This window comes from Anguilla rostrata, chromosome 18 (genome assembly GCF_018555375.3).
Source record: "Anguilla rostrata isolate EN2019 chromosome 18, ASM1855537v3, whole genome shotgun sequence".
In the NCBI taxonomy this organism is placed as follows: domain Eukaryota; kingdom Metazoa; phylum Chordata; class Actinopteri; order Anguilliformes; family Anguillidae; genus Anguilla; species Anguilla rostrata.
In genome coordinates, this window is record NC_057950.1 from 19737754 (window position 1) to 19757472 (window position 19719).

The 19719-nt window shown below is 43.2% G+C and overlaps 1 protein-coding gene across 8 annotated transcripts; it reads left to right on the forward strand.

Annotated features, from left to right (window-relative positions):
* Window positions 1-1515: 1515 nt before the first annotated feature.
* On the forward strand, window positions 1516-18535 carry LOC135244741 (interferon gamma receptor 1-like). Of its 8 annotated transcripts, none has more exons than XM_064317264.1 (7): window positions 1516-1892; window positions 16409-16526; window positions 17010-17060; window positions 17308-17489; window positions 17651-17802; window positions 17972-18155; window positions 18239-18535. In XM_064317264.1, exons 1-7 carry the CDS (start codon window positions 1826-1828, stop codon window positions 18511-18513), a joined length of 1029 nt encoding a protein of 342 aa, XP_064173334.1. In that variant the 5' UTR covers window positions 1516-1825; the 3' UTR covers window positions 18514-18535. The 8 variants fall into 8 exon arrangements, with proteins under 8 accessions (XP_064173334.1, XP_064173335.1, XP_064173338.1 ...); XM_064317265.1 differs by having other exon boundaries at window positions 1520-1892; window positions 17013-17060; XM_064317262.1 differs by lacking the exon at window positions 1516-1892 and adding an exon at window positions 2205-2764.
* Window positions 18536-19719: the final 1184 nt, after the last annotated feature.

A 19719-nucleotide genomic window follows, 5' to 3' on the forward strand; every position in this document is an offset into this window, starting at 1 on the left:
CCTTTTAGTAGCCTACTAGAACACCAGTGTTCTGTTTCACACGTTCTCTAGTGCGGTTCATGCCTGGCTTGTCGAACACTATGATTGTTACCCCCCTATTAAGGTGGAATCTCACAAATTGGTCTGATTTACATATTTACAAGAAAAATATATTTTTGGCTGGACCGCAACAGCGACTGACTGAGTGACTGAGTTATGAAGTTACACCATTGGTCGGCCGGATCCTAGTCTTGTTTTGTTTCACGCATTTCACCTTTTCACTTCCCGCTACAGCGTTTTTGTGAAATTACTCCACCAGATGGCGCAGGGTCCATTTGAGGATGTTCTACATCCTGACTGTAGACGAGGTTTTTAAAACATCCGTTTCATGTGACTGTTTGATGCTGATTGATGCGGTTCTGTTAACCTGGAATTATATTAATATGAGAAACATATTTTAATGGTACTTTGATATTAATACGAGAAACCTCTGCTGATAGTATAGGCTAATTGTACTTAATTATGTACTTCACATGCTCTATTTGCAGCTGAGGTGCATAACAGTGAGTTTACACACAACTCCCTTTATCCTCTGGCTGTATGTCCATGTTTGAACACATGAAAAATATTTCATTTAATATGATTGTGACTGCTGTCAATGCAGGCAGTTTGAATGTATATCAGGAGACTAGTGTGAAGAGGTTGAACAATAAGAATGTCTTATATTTCTAGAATAAGTCGCACATTAATGAAGCATTTGCATGTCTTACAAATCCAGTTCCAGCTATTATAGCATACAAATCCCATGTTTAAAGCAGACACAAATTCAGAAACAATATTATTTAACATATATCATAATAACTATAGCATAACAAATGCAAACAGTGTCAGTAACAGCATTGGCCAATTGGGCATCAGGAAGCCAGTCAGTCAATATGGCAGATTTGTTCCACTTTTTGGACAGGTTTGTACTATTTTATAATGACCACTCGGGGACAGGCTCATTGTTTACGCTTATCAGAAATGAGGGAATAAGAACATGTATAGTCACCCACCCAGTTACAAAATTATGCATTCATATCGGCTTCAACCACTTGAATTTGGTTCATTTAAAAAACCCACCTTTCCCTCAGTTTTATGTCAATAGCCTCTTTAAAAGTCAAATCGAACAGACCCGCACGTGTGACTGGCACACGCGCGCGCGTTCTTAAAGGCCAGTTCAGATCAATGATTCGCAACGAGACTGGATGCAACTTGCAAAATCCCAAGAGGTCTGACCGTAAACCTTCTACAACTGCACTTGGCGATTTGACAAGGTGGGTCTTTTGAGACCCCCAGGCAACGGCTTTAGACACTCTGCAACTAACCAGTTCACACCGCTGCAATTTTCTCTGCAACATTCTAAAACCGTTTCGTCTCGTTGCGAATCACTGATCTGAACTGGCCAAGACAACATGTGCAACGATGTTCTATAAATTGTAATGGAATAGGTCAGTTGTAATAGTTATTTATCGATTCCGCTGCATGCCAAAATGCGGAGAGAAAAAAAGCATTCAAAATGGACGATATGCCGACATTTTGTTAGCTTTACAGATAGTTCGCTGTAATTTTTTGGGATTTCCCGATCAGATGTATTCTCGGAAGCCCCTCCCACCTCCCGAATGTCCAATAAGGTGCTCAGTGCGTCTGAGCGTGTGCGTCCTCTGGAAATGCCGTCCGACGCAGTCTCATTACCAAAAAACAGCTTCCTGAAAATCTAGGGATTTCACGTAGGCCTACCGACGGAACAGTTTTGCGTTAATTTGGAATTTAGTGTTCATTAGGTTTAGCAGTTATCATATTGACAATGTATAGCGTAGCGCCGACCGTGTTCATGCTACTGCAGTTGTTCCTGGATAAAGGCTTCTCTTACGGTAAGTGTCCTCGTGTACTGTCTAGGAACTGAAAGCGGTCGTCACATTGAAACGCTATCGGTGTGCCCGGAGTTTGTTTCTGACAAAGCGCTTTGTTTTCATATTGGTTCTCATTTGTCGATCGGTCCTGATTTTCTATTCCGATGTCATCAAAAGCCTATAGCCTATCACAACTGAAAGTGCCTTGAGAGTAACATTTCACTTTTTTATTTGTTTATTTATTTCTAGTTGTTTCCTTTGTTACAGTGAACGGTTGTATTTGCGGAAGCATGTTGAGGTTGTAATTCTAGCATGAATTTAAAAAAATGTAGGCAGCACGTTTAAGGTAAAATGATCTTTAGGGTCCATTTAGGCTACGATTTCTTTACGAGGCCTGTGCGTGGTATTTGATGGCATCTGGAGAAAGGTTTGTTTGGATTCTGCTGGTATCTAAGGCCTTGTTTACACTCCTATCTAGTGCAGGTGACAGTTGTGTTTTGTGTAAATTATGTAAACCCGTGGTGGCTTACACTGATATTAATGCCTTGCATATCCTGTTGTGTGTGTTTAAAATGTACACTTCAGATGCTGTACGTTACAAGCAGACACTCCTATAATTGGGTAGAACCACAGTCTGCTGCAGTCATCCTTTTCCAGACATAAACTGGATAAAGACCAAGATGTTCTGGCCAGTTTGGAAAGTGTTTTCCTCCATTAAGGGGCCAGTATCTGATGTGCTCTAACAGGGAGCCAGTGAAGTGAGATGAGTGTGTTAGTGAAGATTGTAGACAAATCGTGAGGCTGCGTTTTATATTACATGCCGATTACGGGGATGGGACATGTGGCTACCACCTTTCGAATAGAAGCCAGAGAAGACCTTCTCCAATCACAGGGTATGATGGTAGCAAAAAAAAATAATAATAATAATAATAAATCAAAATGCCAACATTGATTGGTGGATACGTCCAAGAAGCCTGTGGAGTATGGTGACCTTGCATCCATCTAATCTTCACTATATTACCCCATGCTTATAATGTTTTGTGTGTGTCCAATACTGGTGTGAACAGACAACCATATGTATTGCATATTGAGAAATCTTATTGGTCAACCTCGTTGGATATGAATGTACACAGGGCCTATATTTAGACTCACATATCTGGCCTCATTTAAATATCTATTAAGATAACACTAACCTGTGACCAGTAGCTATGTGGTCATTCAGGTGCACTCAGAATAAACTACATATGCACATTGTCCTACATAAGACAATTCAGTGTTTTGTATACAGACCCAGAAACCACTGGTGAGAATCCCAGTGTCTTGTTGCTGTATTGTGGAATAGTTCATTTGGGTCCAGAGTGCTGCAGTGGGAGATTTGGGGGTGGGCAGTCGTTCCTGTCACCATCACATTTTCAGCAGAAATAAAGTTTTACAGAGGGCCCACCATATAGGCTATATACCACCAAAATAACTGTTGGTGCCATCCTGGCCATTAAAAATGTTCTTGTCACCACCACTGGATAGCTTGTTCAGTAGGCATGCTAAGTTGGGCTGTCAGCCTCTGTCTCTTTGACATGCTGACCTTTAGTCGTTCTCCAGCTATCAGAAGAAGCCTGACGTCTGCGCAAGCGTGCGTGTGTGCGCGTGTCTGTATCACTTCCCTGTGTCATTTCTGTTTAGCGGTGTGTTTTGCTAGTTTGTTACAAATGCGTTATGTATGTCGGAGACAAGCTGGTTGCTGCACGTTCTTGCTGAGGTGTTAGTAAAATGCTGGTCAGAAGCGAAGCTGGTGTTGGAAATTTCCATGGCATATTATTCCTCTATTATTCCTCTTGCATGTTATTCATCACATGGTATTAATACATCACCACACAGTGTCAGCGTAATTATAAGGAAGTACACGGTCAGCATGGTCAGCATAAGTAAAAGAACACTGTTCCAGACCTGCCAACCTGCACGCTTTTTGTGTACCAACCACGCAATTCTTGGTCAAAATACGCATGTACGAAATGCCAACTGAAACTACGCAAAAGAAGAACAAAAAATTATTCTAATTTAATTACGGAAAACAATCAATACAAAACAATGCCGTACATTTATTCGGTATTTAAACTACATCCCTCGGATTGGACCAGATGCGACCTTGTGCTTGTGGTTCTGTAACTCCTCCCCGACCCACTCAACATCCACTGATACGCAGCGGTACTTTATTATCCACCGAGGCGTAACGCTACATTGCTGAGGTAAAATGAGAAGTGGGAGAGTAATAATCAAGCACAAAAATGTGACCATAATGTTAACATAAAACGTTGAAACATGTTCGGTAACTTTACGTCATGATTCATTTCAAGGGGTAGCCTATATCCTAACGAGATAAATTTGTGTATATAGTTAGCCGTAGTAGTAGCTCGCATACGATTTAGCCTCGTTACGAGACGTGTGAATAACTGATGGAATTATTTAGCTGCAGTAACTCAAACGCCACGGAGACTCCCTGTTCTAAATTTGAATCGCGCACTGTTGGAGCAAAATATCAGGAACAATGGCCGTACCTCCGCCCCTCAGAACTTCCGCACCATGCATTTTGCACATTGTGCATTTATGATTTTGACATTAGCCACCAAGAAGCTTCATGTAATAATTTAGCTAAACCTCTGGTTACAAAGGCCTGCATTCCTAAATAAGTTTTCAATTGAATACTTTTTGTCATTAGCCCTATATGATGTGTGCCTATATAAGCTGAATCAATTATTTAATTATTAAATAAAAATGGAAATCATGAACAGAAACTTGGTTTTATTCATAAAGGACAGTGTTTTACATTGCAACATGTTTTTTTTCTTTTTTCTTTTTTTTTTTACATTACAACATACGTTTCTGTAAATACTTGAAAATGAAAACATATGTTACAATATACAAAATACATTTTTGTATTTTTATTAAATAATTAAATGCAATTCACTTATGGTTATCAGTTTGCATAGGCACACATATCATATAATGAAATATTAATCATGAAAAAAATGGTTTTAAGCAGGTGTACTCAAACTTTTGACTTGCAAGTATATCATAATATAGCCCAGAGCAGTGCAAGTGATATTTTAGAATCAGGTCAAATTTTACAATTTTACCTGATCATTTCTACAGTCAAAACTAGAATTATGAAGAAAGGCTTGTGTGTGTGTCTTGCAGACTTTTGTGTGCAAAGCGAAGTGGTGCGAAAGCATGTGAACTAAGCATTACACTGACTATTGTGGTACTCAAAATATTTTCCCAAGGTTGGCAGGTCTGCTGTTCTGCACACTCACACATTTTAGTGCACACTCACACACATTTTAACACAAACATGTTTTTTTCTCTAAACAAACTGAATAACCACTATACGCATATAGCGTATCTGGATCCATGTAACAGCTGCACTCTTTTGTACTCATGTCAGAACCCATGAGAGCTGAATAAACACATTTTTTATTTGATATCCTTGAATAGCGGAACCACTATTGTTTAATAAATCAGCATTTGGAGAAATGGGAGGGAAAATGGAAGGGTTGTAACCATAATGGTTTCATGCTGTTAGCATCAGTTAACCAATCAACATCGACTAATTTTGATGAGCTATTTTACAGTGGCATTACCGGAAATCTATGTTCATGCAGGTTTTAGTAAGTAATACACATACTACAGAAAATATAAGTTTTTGCTTTATGTTCTGGGCAGCTGTTTGAGCGCACAACCTTGGGCATGCGTCTCCACTGCCATTGGACGAGCTAGACCAACAACCAAACCCCCCAACAACCAAACAACCAATAAGAACTGTGCTTTCAGGAAAAACGTGCACAATAAATCCTTCACTGAATCATATGGTCACAATGTAGTTTTTCCTTTGGTTCAAGACAACTAAATATTTCTGTTTGCACATGGTCATTGGCAGCTAAGTTTAGCCGAATCAGAAAAGCTTGCGCTGTTCTAGTTATCAACACTGAGTCCTTGTCGCTACCCGAGGAGCTCGCTGGCGTGGTAGGACAACGTTCAGTGTTTCACGGCCGTAAGCAAGTGGTCATTCCAAGTAAACCCGGCAGTCAGCTATAGCCAGTCGAGGCAAACATGAGCACTGCTTCTGAAAATGGCTGATATTGTATCCGAGTCCGTGACTAGTCTGCAGTGGTGAGCGACTGAAACCGGTTCACACAAGTGAAGTGTGAGAGTCGTGGTTTCAGACGGTTCACATTAGCCAGGCGCTCATGGCACTCAGTTCATCAGTGGTTGTGTTAATTTGGCATTTTTTTGCAGGAAAAAAAAGAGCCACAATGCTAGAAAAAGTACACTGCCTTCTATAAATGCTGATATTCCAAGGTCTTTTTTAAAGATTACATTGGACAATGACCCAGTCTTGAACCACAACAAAACTACTGTTTCTTTGAGATCATAGTATTTCAGTGTCTGACAGTTGTGTTATTTATTGATCATAATATTTAGTAGCATTCCAAAATTAAAATAGGAAGGCCTTAATTTGAATGAAAAGTCGAAAATGAGATGTCACGCCTCTTGCTAGTTTTCTCAACATGATGAAAATAAAAACCGAAATTGCTCCTAGGTTTTTAAAAAAAAGTATAAATTGTTAACCTGTGTGGCAAAAATTCATTTTGAACGGCAAAACATTTTTTGTCACATATTTCATCCTTCTAGTCCTGTTATTTCATCCTACTTCTGCTGCAGCTGTCATAATTAAATTAGGAATGACATTGTTATAGCCTATTATTACTGAGTTGGCATATTATGGTAAAGATGGTTATATTTATCAGAACGCAAGTGAATTGGTGTAAAATACAGATTTTAAAATGTCCTGTGTTCCAAAGACGCAGTATTCCATGGGCTAGCGCGACCACTGCTCGTTCTGCCAGTTTGACGTGACGCCTCGGACACGTGCAGGGAAACACTGCGTGATCCCACACGGAGAGCAGCGGCCGTGCCACCGCATCACAATCATGAGCAGATAATCGTGCATGTGATGCATTTTCGGTCAATGCGAGAAATGAGCCAGGAAATAGGCCTGTGCATTTTGTAGTCATTGGCTAGATTTTTGAAGTTCACGTATTGGCTCTTCATGGAGCATCTGATTTGTTAAGGAAATGATTGTGTCTGCGGAACAAAGGCGTCGTGGGAATGATCTGCAGTCTTTTACTGGGTGATGCGTCTGCGTGAGTGAGCCAGACCTTTGTTATGGTTTATTCTGGATCAGTGAACAGAAGTAAGGACAAACGTCACTACTTGTGTGAGGGAATTGTGTGTGGTTATATAAAGTTAAGTAATGTATGCTGGTTGCGTATGCAACAGAGTGCTAACACTGCATTGGTTTTAAAAAAAAAAATTAAAAAAAACCTAAACAACAATGTCTTTACCTCCCCGATTGGCTGTCCTGTAAACTGTGGTTTTAATATTTAGGTCAGACTGACTCTACACAGATCTTCCCTGCTTGCACGTTTGAGAGAATAGAAAGTTAGCAGCCTGATGGTTCCTGGAACTGACATTCATCATGTAGACGGTGACCTCTTTTTGGCTTCCAAAAAAAACACCTTGTTTTGTATCCATGCCAATGTGTGGTGATCTAGATCAAAGGCAGGCATGTTTCACCAAGAGCTGCAGATGCAGTACAGGCCCTCCTGATTTTCATGTCCAGGCTTGATGCAGTGCTGGATGCCAACGTTCAGATAATCAGTTCCGCTTCCTCTACAACAGTGGTGTCAAACTCGTGCCATGGAGGGCCGTGTGTATGCAGGTTTTCATTCCAGCCTCAGATCTTGATTATATAATTAGTTAAATTATTTGCTGAATTAGGGATGCAGGTTTGTGCACAATGGTGACCCGACGTCTATGGTGACCCGCATTGTCTAAATAAAAATTTTCTTATATTCTGTGCTTCACTGCAGTTAAACGCATATGGCTGAATGAGTAATTGGACTCAATTAAGGCAGCATTAATTGGTTGGAATGAAAACCTGCATACACACGGCCCTCCATGGCACGAGTTTGACACCACTGCTCTACAAGATCTGCCCTGTACTGCACTGCAACCTTGTACTCGGGGTTACATTTAAGAATTCACCATTGTTTGCAGTGCCTTTGTGAACAAGTAGTTTGTAATTGTTATGCTTCTCATGCAATATCTTCATATTTACACAGTATTATTTGCATTGGGAAGGGCTGCCGGTCCAGAGGCCCACTGTTATGAGCCGGTGTAGTGCCCAGTCCAGCTGCTGACGTCCCACAATGCGGGAAGCCGCTTCTCCGCGTCTGGGCATTCCACGGCGTTTTGTGAGAAGGAGGAAGCGAAAGGACCCCTCTGCATGAGACTGAGCAGAAACTTCAGAATCAAGCCTCACGGTTGTGAGAAACCACGGTGAAGGCTTACTGGCGATGTGTTAGAACAGCCACTGGGAGGTGACTCATTTCAGACTGCTGTGGTTAACACAGTCGCAGGTGTGGTTAAGAACTGTACAACTGCGTTATGAGACAGTACCGTGTTGCTCATTTACAGAACCCTTATTCCTCTCTGCCTTGTTGTTGTGGATAATTTGCTCAAATTGTACTTCTCCCTGCTGTTTTCAGTGGACATTTGAAAGCACCAGAATCTGCAGTAGTTGAGCATTAATGCATTTTAGCTAGCAGATAATAATGTAGCCTATTTAACAGGACCAAATAACATTTTGCTCATCATATGCTCATCTTTAGGCCCGTTCATGGTCATCAAGTTTTGACAGAGAAAAAATGGGCTATTTATAACATGCAATAAATTATATTGTGGCTATTGTGAAGGCTAGCCCCCAGTTTATTTAAACTTGTGGCGATAGTTCATGGCTGAATGTGGGCAGCTACTTGAAACTGTATGTGGGGCAAGTTTTAGTGCATAACCTTCTCCTACAGGCAGCTTCTCAGTGCAATTTTGATCCAGTAGAAATAGGCCTAGACTGTAAGCATTAGGGAACTACCAGCCTGCTGGAAGTTATTTTTGGCAATACCATTAAGATTCTGTGCTTTTGAGATGCAGTACTGTGAGTGAAATCCTTGCTAATGAAAAATAGCTAGATACCTTATTTAGGCTGTAGTCATTCGATATGTATCTGATCTATATATTTACCTGTATGTCTATCTATATAATCAGTCTATCTATCTGAATGTTCTGAAAGCTTAAAATTTTGCTGGCCAAAAGTTCAGTGGCAAAAAAAGCCACTGCAATCTCTGACCTTAACCTACATTTTAACTTTTCCCGTTAAAAGGTGTTAAGATCTTTTTATCATTTGCTCAGACCTCCTTTAAAAACATGAAAGCCTGACTGTAGCCTGTTTCCTCTGAGTCTCAATGGCGTGAGCTCTTGCATGTAATCACACAGAGGCCGTGTGCATTTGGGCACTGCTGAGGTAGGGTTATTATGTGACCGCAAAGAAAAGATTTTTCGCCGTCACCTTGTACTGACTGTATTTGGAAATCAGAAGTTTCATGATTTCGAAATGGTTCCTCTTCTCTGTTGCTTGTACTTTGTAATACTGCAGTGTCCTGTGTTTTAAAAAAATTTTTTTTATAACTCTTCCACATTTAAACAAAAAAAGCTTCTGTTTAATTTAGTGACAGTTTTACTGACCAAGTTGGCAGCAATAGCAGACCCATAGAAGTTTGCTGTTGTCTCCAGTGTATTGCTATACTGGAGGCTCTGCTTTGATTTCATTTTCAGCATGAAAAGCAGAATGAAGTCAAAGCTTCACCTCCAGACTGTTAGCTGTACCGATTCTTATCTGAATTCTGAGAATTTGACATCACCAGTGTCCTGATTTCACTGGAAATGGTGAAATGAAAACAAAGAAACGGTGACGCAGTGCACTAGTTGATTGTGAGTTTTAATTTTCCTCTGCTAACTGTTCACCTTTACACTCATTCACTCACTGTCCTGTCTTCTGTGTTTATTATGAAAGTACCAGAATAAAGTAGGAATGACCTTGTTTAACCTCTCCTCTTCCCGGGTTTAGCCTATATGCGTGCACACAACCTGCATACACCTGCATACGCCTGCATAAACCTACATACACCTGCATACATCTGCATATACCTGCATACACCTGCATACACTTGCATATATCTGCTTACACCTACATACACATACATACACCTGCATACACCCATATGCGCCTCTCACTCAAGGGGGTGTATTGATGTTTTTGAAACCACACATGCTATTTTTCCACTGAGCCCAGGAGAAACTTTGCATCTATAATCATTTAGCCTAACCCTAACCCCTACCCTGTGTGGCATCAAGAACTCTGCCGCCTGCCTGTAATCTATTACCAAACCTTACACTCCTGTAGTCTATTACCAAACCTTACACTCCTTAATCTATTGTCAAACCTTACACTCCTGTAGTCTATTACCAACCTTACACTCTGCAATCATTAGCAAATACAACCCTGTATCATTACCAAACCTTACATCTGCATCATACCAAACATTGCACTCCTGCAATACATTACCAAACCTTCAAACCTTACACTCTTGCAATCTATTACCAAACCTTACACTCCTTAATCTATTATCAAACCTTACACTCCTGGAATACATTACCAAACCTTACACTCCTGTAATTTATTACCAAACCTTACACTCCTGCAATCTGTTACGTACTCTGTCCTGTTATTATTTTGTTTGTGTGTGTGTGTCTTTAAATTCTAGGTGCAGCTCACTGATGAGCTGAGTGAGGGCACCTGGGTGAAGGCATGGGCTGGGCCTATATAAGAGGCTCCTTGCCCTGTTCACACTCTCTCACTCCCTGATACAAGACACAGCTTTTCTGTTTGTTTTTCTGTTTTCCCTGTTGTTGTCTTTTTGTAAATAAAAGTCCATATTCTTTTGTGTAAAAACTGGTGTCGTGTCCCTCCTTATGTTGCGGCTTTTCGAGCTGGTCGTAACATATTGGGGGCTCGTCCAAAGCTCATTATTGAGTTAGGTGAGTTAATCTTTGTACCCCTAGAGCTACGTTTTCTATTTTGTTTCTGTTAGTTAGTAGGTTCATGCTGATGTTGCCACATGAGGTAGAGTTTTCATTTTTTTGAGCTTGCCTGGTTAAGTAAGCCTACAGGTGTTGGTGTGACCATCACCACTTTGTTGTTTTTGTGTGGTAACCCTGGGGTGGCCCCTGGCGTGCCCGGGAAAGCCGACGAAGACTAGTTGAGTTCTAATTAGATAGAATTTGTCTCTTAGGCAGAGAGGAAACCAGGTAGCCTAAGTTCTAGAGTAGGTAAGTTAGAAACGTCAAATTCTAATCTAGTGATAGCATGTGGTGGCATTCGCTGGCCCTTGTTCTTCACACGCACCGCGTTCTGTGAGAATGTAGGGAGTTAGGGCATTTTATTTTGTTATGCGCAGTAGTTTCTGTTAAGTGCTAGACTGTGGTTGTGTTCTGTAACATTTGTAACCCTGATTAGACTGGCAGTTTGAGTAGGCTTTCTCATTTTGTTGGTGTGAGCTTTGTGTTTGTGTGGTCACATGCTTTTTGCAGGGACTAAATTTTGTATAGCCTACTTTCTTCTCAGTGCAGTAAAATTAGTAGAGCTTAGTGCTTGAGTTGTACTGAATCATGTAAGAGTGGCAGCATTGCTAATGCTATTTCTATACTGTGTGGCCTGAAATAGTTTTTGAGTAACTGCTACTTTATCAGCCTAGTGCTTTTCAAGTTCTATTGCTTACATTTGGCTTTGTGTAGGCCTACAGTAATGTTAGCTGCGCCCTGTTTTGTAACACTTTAGTTCTGTGTGGTAGTGTTACGTTGTGTTGCGCTGGTTTGTAGCTATCTAGTGAGGAAGCTTACTTTAGTGAGCTTATTTGTGTGCTGCCTCCGGTAGTACTTTCCTGTAATTGTTGCTATTATTTATTTTTATTTTTTTTGTTCTACATCAAGTAGGCCTAATTTGTGATTCCACTATGGAGTTTGATCTACAGGGGTTTAGTGAAGCTCCTACAACAGAGCAGCTTTTTCGTTGTACTAAAGCACAGCTCATGTCCATTGCAGAGCATTACCACATGGAAATTGCTCCGGGTTCTCGTGAGAAAGATGAACTTAGAACTAAAATAGCCACTGTACTTGTTGAGCAGGGAGTGTTGAGCAGGGAGTATTGCCCAGGGAGTCTAGCCAGTCTGATATAGAGCCAGACTTAAGTGAGTCTTAAGTTTCTTGGCGGCAAGAAAGAGCAGGTAAAGGTACAGGCTCAAGAGGAACATTCTGTACGCTTAAGAGAATTAGAAGTGCAGTTCAAGATAAAACAGTTGGAGATTGAGGCAGTTCGAGCAAGGGAAAGAGAAGAGTTGAGGAAGCTAGAGATTGAGGCAGAACGTGAGATGCGGTTGGTACATGAAGACAAATTGAGAGAACTGGAGTTTAGGTCAAGATCTGAACCTAACACAGCTAATTCTCATACATCCTCTGTCTCCCCTACTCGATTTAATGTTGGTAAGAACATAAGTTTAGTTCCTCATTTCTCTGAGAAGGATGTGGAAAAATACTTTTCCCATTTTGAGCGTGTAGCTACCACTTTGGAATAGCCTAAGGATGTCTGGACATTATTGTTTCAGTGTGTACCAAAGCTCTGACTATGAGGTTGTTAAAGTGGCCATCTTGAGTGCTTATGAGTTGGTCCCAGAGGCCTACAGGCAGCGTTTTAGAGGTTGGCGAAAGGTTGAGAAGCAAACATTTGTGGAGTTTTCCAGAGAGAAGGAAATCCTCTTTAACAGGTGGTGCACATCTCAAAAAGTTGAGACTAAAGAACAACTTCAACAGTTGATTCTTCTGGAGGAGTTCAGAAATTGTGTCCCTGAGGTGGTTGCCACCTGAGTGAGCAGAGAGCGTGTAAGGTGGAGGAGGCTGCTGTGCTTGCTGATGAGTAGCCTATGTCTTGGCTCACAAGGTAGTTTTTAGCGATAGATCCCGTGAGACTAAGAGCTATGCTTCTCCTCGCACTCCTCGTTTCTTTAAAACTGGCAGCAGTGGTTCTGGTTCTTCAGCTTTCGCTACAAAGGCTGCTAGGTCTAGCAATGGAAACCCTGAGAGAACTTGTTTCTATTGTAAAAAGCCTGGTCACGTCATAGCTGACTCATGCTTTCAGTAAAACGCAGAAAGCTGCTAAGCCTGTAGGGCTGATAGCTTCAGTACCATGTCAGTTGCCTAGTGTAGAAAATGGTCCCAGTCGGTCCACTAAAGATAGCCATGAGCACAAAACCTTTGCACCGTTCCTTATGAATGGTTCAGTAGCCATCTCTGAGTCTGAGAAGCCTGTCTCAGGTGTTAGAAGCGTTGGCTGTGAAGCATCAGATCTCTAGTGCCTATCATCCAGAGAGCCAGGGGGCGCTAGAGCGCTTCCACCAAACCCTTAAGAATATGTTGCGTACCTATTGTCTTGAAACTGGTAAGGAATGGGATGAGGGAGTACCCCTCCTGCTTTTTGCTATCAGAGAATCTGTTCAGGAGTCATTGGGTTTCAGTCCTGTAGAATTGGTGTTTGGCCACACGGTTCAAGGCCCATTGAAATTGTTGCGTGAGCAGTTGATTGGAGATTCTTCTCCTAAACAAAATGTACTTGACTATGTCAGTGCTTTCAGAGTGCGTGTTCACCATGCCTGTGAGGTAGCGAAGGAGGCATTGACAATCTCCCAATCTAAGATGAAAGCTCACTTTGATAAAAATGCTGTTGAACAAAGTTTTAAATCTGGAGACTCTGTGCTGGCTTTCCTTCCCATCTCTGGTTCAGTACTGCAAGCCAGGTTTGCTGGTCCCGTGTGGTTGAAAAGAAACTGAGTGAAACGGATTGTTATTCGCACCCCAGATAGGAGACGCAAGACTCGTGTATGCCATGTTAACATGCTGAAGCCTTATGTTGCTAGGTCTGGTGAAACAGATACATCCACTTCAGCTGATGTGTTGCCTGTAGCTTTAGCCTCAGTGTTGCCTTCTTACTCTCTCCGGGAAGATCATGCTCTGTGTGTTCAATTGCAGAATTCCAAAGTGTTAGGTGATTTGGAGACTAATCTGTCTCCCCTCTCTGGGTCCCACAAGAGTGACATAGTCGGGTTGATTGAAAATCATTGTGCACTATTTTCAGATGTACCTACCCAAACCACTGTCTTGCAACATGACATTGATGTTGGTGACTGTCTTCCCATCAAGCAGCATGCTTACCGTGTGAACCTGACAAAAAGAGCTCAAATGCAGAAAGAGGTTGAATATTTACAAAAGCATGGCCTTGCTGTTCGTAGTTCCAGCTCCTGGAGCTCTCCGTGTTTGTTAGTGCCAAAGTCTGATGGGACACCACGCTTTTGTACTGATTTCAGGAAGGTGAACAGTGTTACCAAGCCAGATTCATTCCTTCTTCCTCGTGTGGAAGACTGTATAGACAGGGTTGGAGCTGCTCGCCATGTCACAAAGTTAGACTTGCTCAAGGGCTACTGGCAAGTATCTCTGCATTTGTTACCCCAGACAATTTCCTGCAGTACACGGTCATGGCATTTGGTATGTGCAATGCCCCTGCCACTTTTCAACGCCTGATGCGGAGGGTATTGTCTGGAGTAGCATACTGTGAGGCATATCTCGATGATGTTGTAATCTATTCAGCTGACTGGCAATCTCATGTGGAAGCCCTGTCCACTGTGTTTCAGTGTCTGCAAGAAGCTTCTCTCACCTTGAACCTTGTAAAATGTGAGTTTGCCAAGGCTACCATCACCTACCTAGGCAAGCAGGTCGGTCAGGGCCAAGTGCATCCAATAGATGCTAAGGTAACCGCTATCACTAAGTTCCCTGTTCCCACTACTAAGCGGGAGCTATGTCGTTTTCTTGGCTTAGCTGGTTATTACCGAGGGTTTCGCCGTAACTTTGCTTCCATTGTGTCCCCTTTAACAGACCTCCTTAGCCCCACTAAGAGTTTGGTTTGGGAAGCAAAGTGAGCAGGCCTTTCAGACAGTTAAAACTCTTCTCTGTAGCTCCCCAGTGCTGTCGGCTCCTGACTTTGCAGTACCGTTCAAGTTGGAGGTTGATGCGAGTGGTACTGGAGCTGGTGCTGTGTTGCTACAGGAATATTCCTCCAGCATCGATCACCCTGTCTGTTACATCTCTAAGAAGTTCTCTGCAGCTCAGCGTAACTACAGCACGATCGAAAAAGAGGCCTTAGCTATGCTCTGGGCCCTGGGCCCCTCCAGCATTTCGAGGCTTACGTTGGCTCTACTCCGCAGCCGGTTACAGTTTTTACAGATCACAACCCTCTTGTGTTCCTGAGTCGTATGTATAACAGTAATCAACGGCTTATGTGTTGGGCACTTATGGCCCAGAACTTCAGTTTGAAAATCCGTCACAAAAAGGGGTTTGATAATGTTGTGGCCGATGCCCTCTCACGCGCTACAGTAGAATGACACCAGTATGGCTGTCATCTTAAGGGAGGGGGTGTTACGTACTCTGTCCTGTTATTATTTTGTTTGTGTGTGTGTGTCTTTAAATTCTAGGTGCAGCTCACTGATGAGCTGAGTGAGGGCACCTGTGTGAAGGCATGGGCTGGGCCTATATAAGAGGCTCCTTGCCCTGTTCACACTCTCTCACTCCCTGATACAAGACACAGCTTTTCTGTTTGTTTTTCTGTTTTCCCTGTTGTCTTTTTGTAAATAAAAGTCCATATTCTTTTGCGTAAAAACTGGTGTCGTGTCCCTCCTTATGTTGTAGCTTTTTGAGCTGGTCGTAACAAATCCATTACCAAACCTTACACTCCTGCACTCTATTACCAAACCTTACACTCCTGCAATCTATTACCAAACCTTACACTCCTGCAATCTACTACCAAACCTTACACTCCTGCAATCTATTACCAAACCTTACACTCCTGCACTCTATTACCAAACCTTACACTCCTGCACTCTATTACCAAACGTTACACTCCTGCAATCTATTACCAAACCTTACACTCCTGCAGTCTACTACCAAACCTTACACTCCTGCAATCTATTACCAAACCTTACACTCCTGCAATCTATTACCAAACCTTACACTCCTGCAATCTACTACCAAACCTTACACTCCTGCAATCTATTACAAAACCTTACACTCCTGCAGTCTACTACCAAACCTTACACTCCTGCAGTCTACTACCAAACCATACACTCCTGCAATCTACTACCAAACCTTACACTCCTGCAATCCATTACCAAACCATTGATTAACAGACCTTACTTGAACTCGGTTTTACTCAACATTTTATCTTTTGAATTTGATACTGTTGATACAAAGACCCTACAGTACAATTGTAAGGCTGAAATGCCTAAAATATATGGACTGCTAGTGCCCCCTTGTGGATCTTTCAGAGCAGTGATCCAGTGGCTTGGTTGACAAGAGAAGTTTTAAGCAATATTAATGTTGTATATATTTCTCCTTTGAGTTATAGTTGTATCTGAAAGCAGGTTGTCTGTGTCCTGATTGACTGAATCCAGCTGTTTTTGATTTAAATTGTTTTTTTTTCTGTCCTGTAGTTCCCCCTCCAGACAACGTAACAATACAGTGCCACAATTTCAAAACAGTGGCCTACTGGAACTACAGCCAGCCCTCTCTACATCCCCGCTTCATTGTGGAGCTCTTCCCTTATGGCAGGTATGTGCTTCCATTAAGCCTATGAATTAATGTTTGTGAAATCAAGTATTTATGTTTGTGCGACTCTATCTCATGTAATGGCTGTCAGGCTGCTGCGAGTTTTGAGCAGATCCAGTAAACCCACCAAGCTCAAGACACTTATTGCTTCTCCAGGGGTGATGGTTCTGTAGTGGATGTTCACGTGCTAATGTTCCGCAGTAAACATTCACGTGCTAATATTATGCAGTGAACGTTCACATGTTAACGTTCAGCATTTAAATTTCACGTGCTAACAGTCCATAGTGGACGTTCATGAGCTAAAGGTCTGCAGTGGATATTCACGTGCTAACGTTCCACAGTGAGCGTTCACGTGTTAACGGTCTGCAGTGGACGTTCACGTGCTAACAGTCCACAGTGAACGTTCATGTGCTGACGGTCTGCAGTGGATATTCACGTGCTAACGTATGCTTCTGAACTGAACCCTTTCATCTCAACACATTTAAGCAGCAGAGAAAAGAACAGTCGTTACTTGAAGCCAGACAGTATAAGTGAGAGGTAAGAATGTTGTCTGCCTGATCCATCCTAAATATACCTGCTTGACTGCAAGATTTCAGTGCTGATCGGTTATTACAATTTCTTGTTTTTATCAAATAAGCTGAATACCCTCTGATTAAAACATGGTCCATTGGCATTGATCATATTTCTGGACAAAAGGCCAAATGCAGGGCTAATGTCCTTCTGTTATTAATGGTCTAGTCTGTGCTGCATTAACGGGTTGCTCGGATTGCCTTCTCACTCACAGTGACTCGGTTAAGAGCTGCTTCAACATCACGCATCGCCACTGCAACGTGTCCGAGCCGGTCCTGCGCTCAATCCAGCTCGGCTTCTACCTCAACGTAACAGCAGTGGTCGGATTGAACCGGTCGGAGCCCGCTGCATCTGCAGAATTCACCTACAACTCAAACGAGTTTCAGGAAAAACTCTGTGAGTTTCTCTGCAGCTTTCAAACCAGGTCTCATCGTCATTCTGAATCTCTTACGTGCTTATTATGTTTGCATAATGGGCTTATTTCCCGCTCAGGTTTTGTTGGTTTTCCCAGATGGGCGAGTTGCGCTGTGACTGTACCGCCTCTCTCTCTCTTTCAGGCTTTCTGGATTTCCCGCCCGTTAACCTGTCTAAGTCAGGCGGCATGCTCAAACTTGAGTTCCGTCACCCCTTCGACATCTACCGTAAGGCCCTGCGTCACGTTAATGATAAAAAGTACTACAAGAGCTTCACCTACGAGGTCCTAGGGCAGGTGAGCATGGAGACTGCGCTGTGGCCAGGAACCCGGGCTCTTTAAACGCATTTGCACACAAAAGCTTTCGTCGGCCATTGTGTTTCTTTTGTAAGTTTTTGACGTTTTATGCTCAGTCGGGCCACCCGCATTCTCACTCTGCTCCTTTCTCCTGATTGGCTCTCTGGAGAACATGCGGCTGGTCTGCGAGAGGGAGCAGGGCCTGTGCGAGGAACTCGTGTCGGCCCCCGGGGCCCAGGAGAAACCCTGCATCCGGCTGAAAGGCACGATGAACAACATACACATCGAAACCGCTGAGGAAGTCTGCCTCCAGGAGCTCAACCAGACTGCCCTAACCATTCAACCCCCGAAAGGTGCATTGCACATTTCAGTTTGGAATATCCAGTACTGTAGTTCCGCTTGCCTGCTGTACTTTTTATTTTAATTTTAATTTGAGCCTATTCTGCAGATAATTGGTCCTTAATCCTCGCCCTGGCGGGTGCTGGTGCTGCCGTGGTGGTCTTTACTGTTTGTGCGGGTCTGGTGTTCAGAAGAAAGACTAAGGGCAGCACTGCCTTCCCCAAGATTATGGTACGTTTCTGTGATCTGGGGTCTCCCTCTCTCTCACACAGGGGTCAGTGGGGTCTCTCTCTCTCTCTCTCTCTCACTCACACTCACACACACACACACACGGGTCATTGGGCTCTCTCTCTCTCAAATTCAAATAAATAAATAAATAATAATAAAATAAATAGATAATTATAATTATGCAGGATGGTCACTCGGTGTCCCTCAGGTTTTGACAAGCTGAGACATATTGAGTAACCGGTATTAATACATAGCCCCATACGGATCAACGGTAATAAGCTAAGGGAAATGGCAGTGGTCACCTCCCCCCTCTCTCTCACACACACAGGGGTCTGTGGGGTCTCTCTCTCTCTCTCTCTCTCTCTCACACACACAGGGGTCAGTGGGGTCTCTCTCTCTCACCCAGGGGTCAGTGGGGTCTCCGCTCTCTCTCTCTCTCACCCAGGGGTCAGTGGGGTCTCTCTCTCTCTCACCCAGGGGTCAGTGGGGTCTCTCTCTCTCTCTTCTCACCAGGCAGGGGGTCTCTCTCTCTCTCTCTCTCTCTCTCTCACACAGGGGTCAGTGGGGTCTCTCTCTCTCTCTCACCCAGGGGTCATTCACATGGGAGAAGGTCTGACTATAAATATCTGTGTTACAGTTGTTAGGCATGAGTATGCTTAATGGTGTCTGTTAGAGTACGTATCTGTTTTGGAGGCGCATGCGGCAATCCGCATCCGGCAGGCGGTTACTGCAGCCCGAGACTGACGCCACGTCGGAGGTTCTGTCTGTGGCCCCCCGTTCTGACTCTGAACAAGAGTCCCCCGATGGCCAGGTCCCTACAGGCACTCTCATCCCCGAGGAAGGGTCCCGATTCCCCATCGGCACGGTCATAGGACGTGGCGGCAGCTTCAGCGAGGGCCAGACCTACGATGGGTTGGGCGGATCGGAGCAGGGGAGCAGGAGCGAGGAGGAGGAGCAGGAGAACAGCGCCTGCCGAGGCGTGGAGTCCTCTGGCTACGACCGGCCCCATGTTTTCCTGAATTGAGTTAGCCAGGACGCGTGGGGACCAGCTACCAGGCCTGAGATCTCAGTCATCTCAAACCTGCTCCTCGGCCAACTTCCCACGCTCAAGGTACGGAATAAAAAACCACGACATGTTCTAAAGCACTGTATTATCAGCTGCTTTATTGAAATGAATCCAATCGGACAAGTCGTATGTCATTAGTCAGGGTCCAGTCATTTCTGTCGTGAGATGTTGCATTGCACAGCCAATCACCAGGTAACAATAAGTGGAACAATGGCATCTGGTTGGGGACCTTCTTCGAGTGTTGGTAGGGGGGGTGACCACGCATCCTTAGCTTATTACCGTTG

Excerpts from the sequence above, each read along its gene's own strand:
- LOC135244741 (XM_064317262.1), top strand. The coding sequence starts at position 2,689 with ATGCCGATTACGGGGATGGGACATGTGGCTACCACCTTTCGAATAGAA. Across the intron at positions 2,765-16,408 it reads AGACCTTCTCCAATCACAGG|TTCCCCCTCCAGACAACGTA; the intron begins GTATGATGGTAG and ends TCTGTCCTGTAG. Across the intron at positions 18,156-18,238 it reads AACCATTCAACCCCCGAAAG|CCTATTCTGCAGATAATTGG; the intron begins GTGCATTGCACA and ends TTTTAATTTGAG.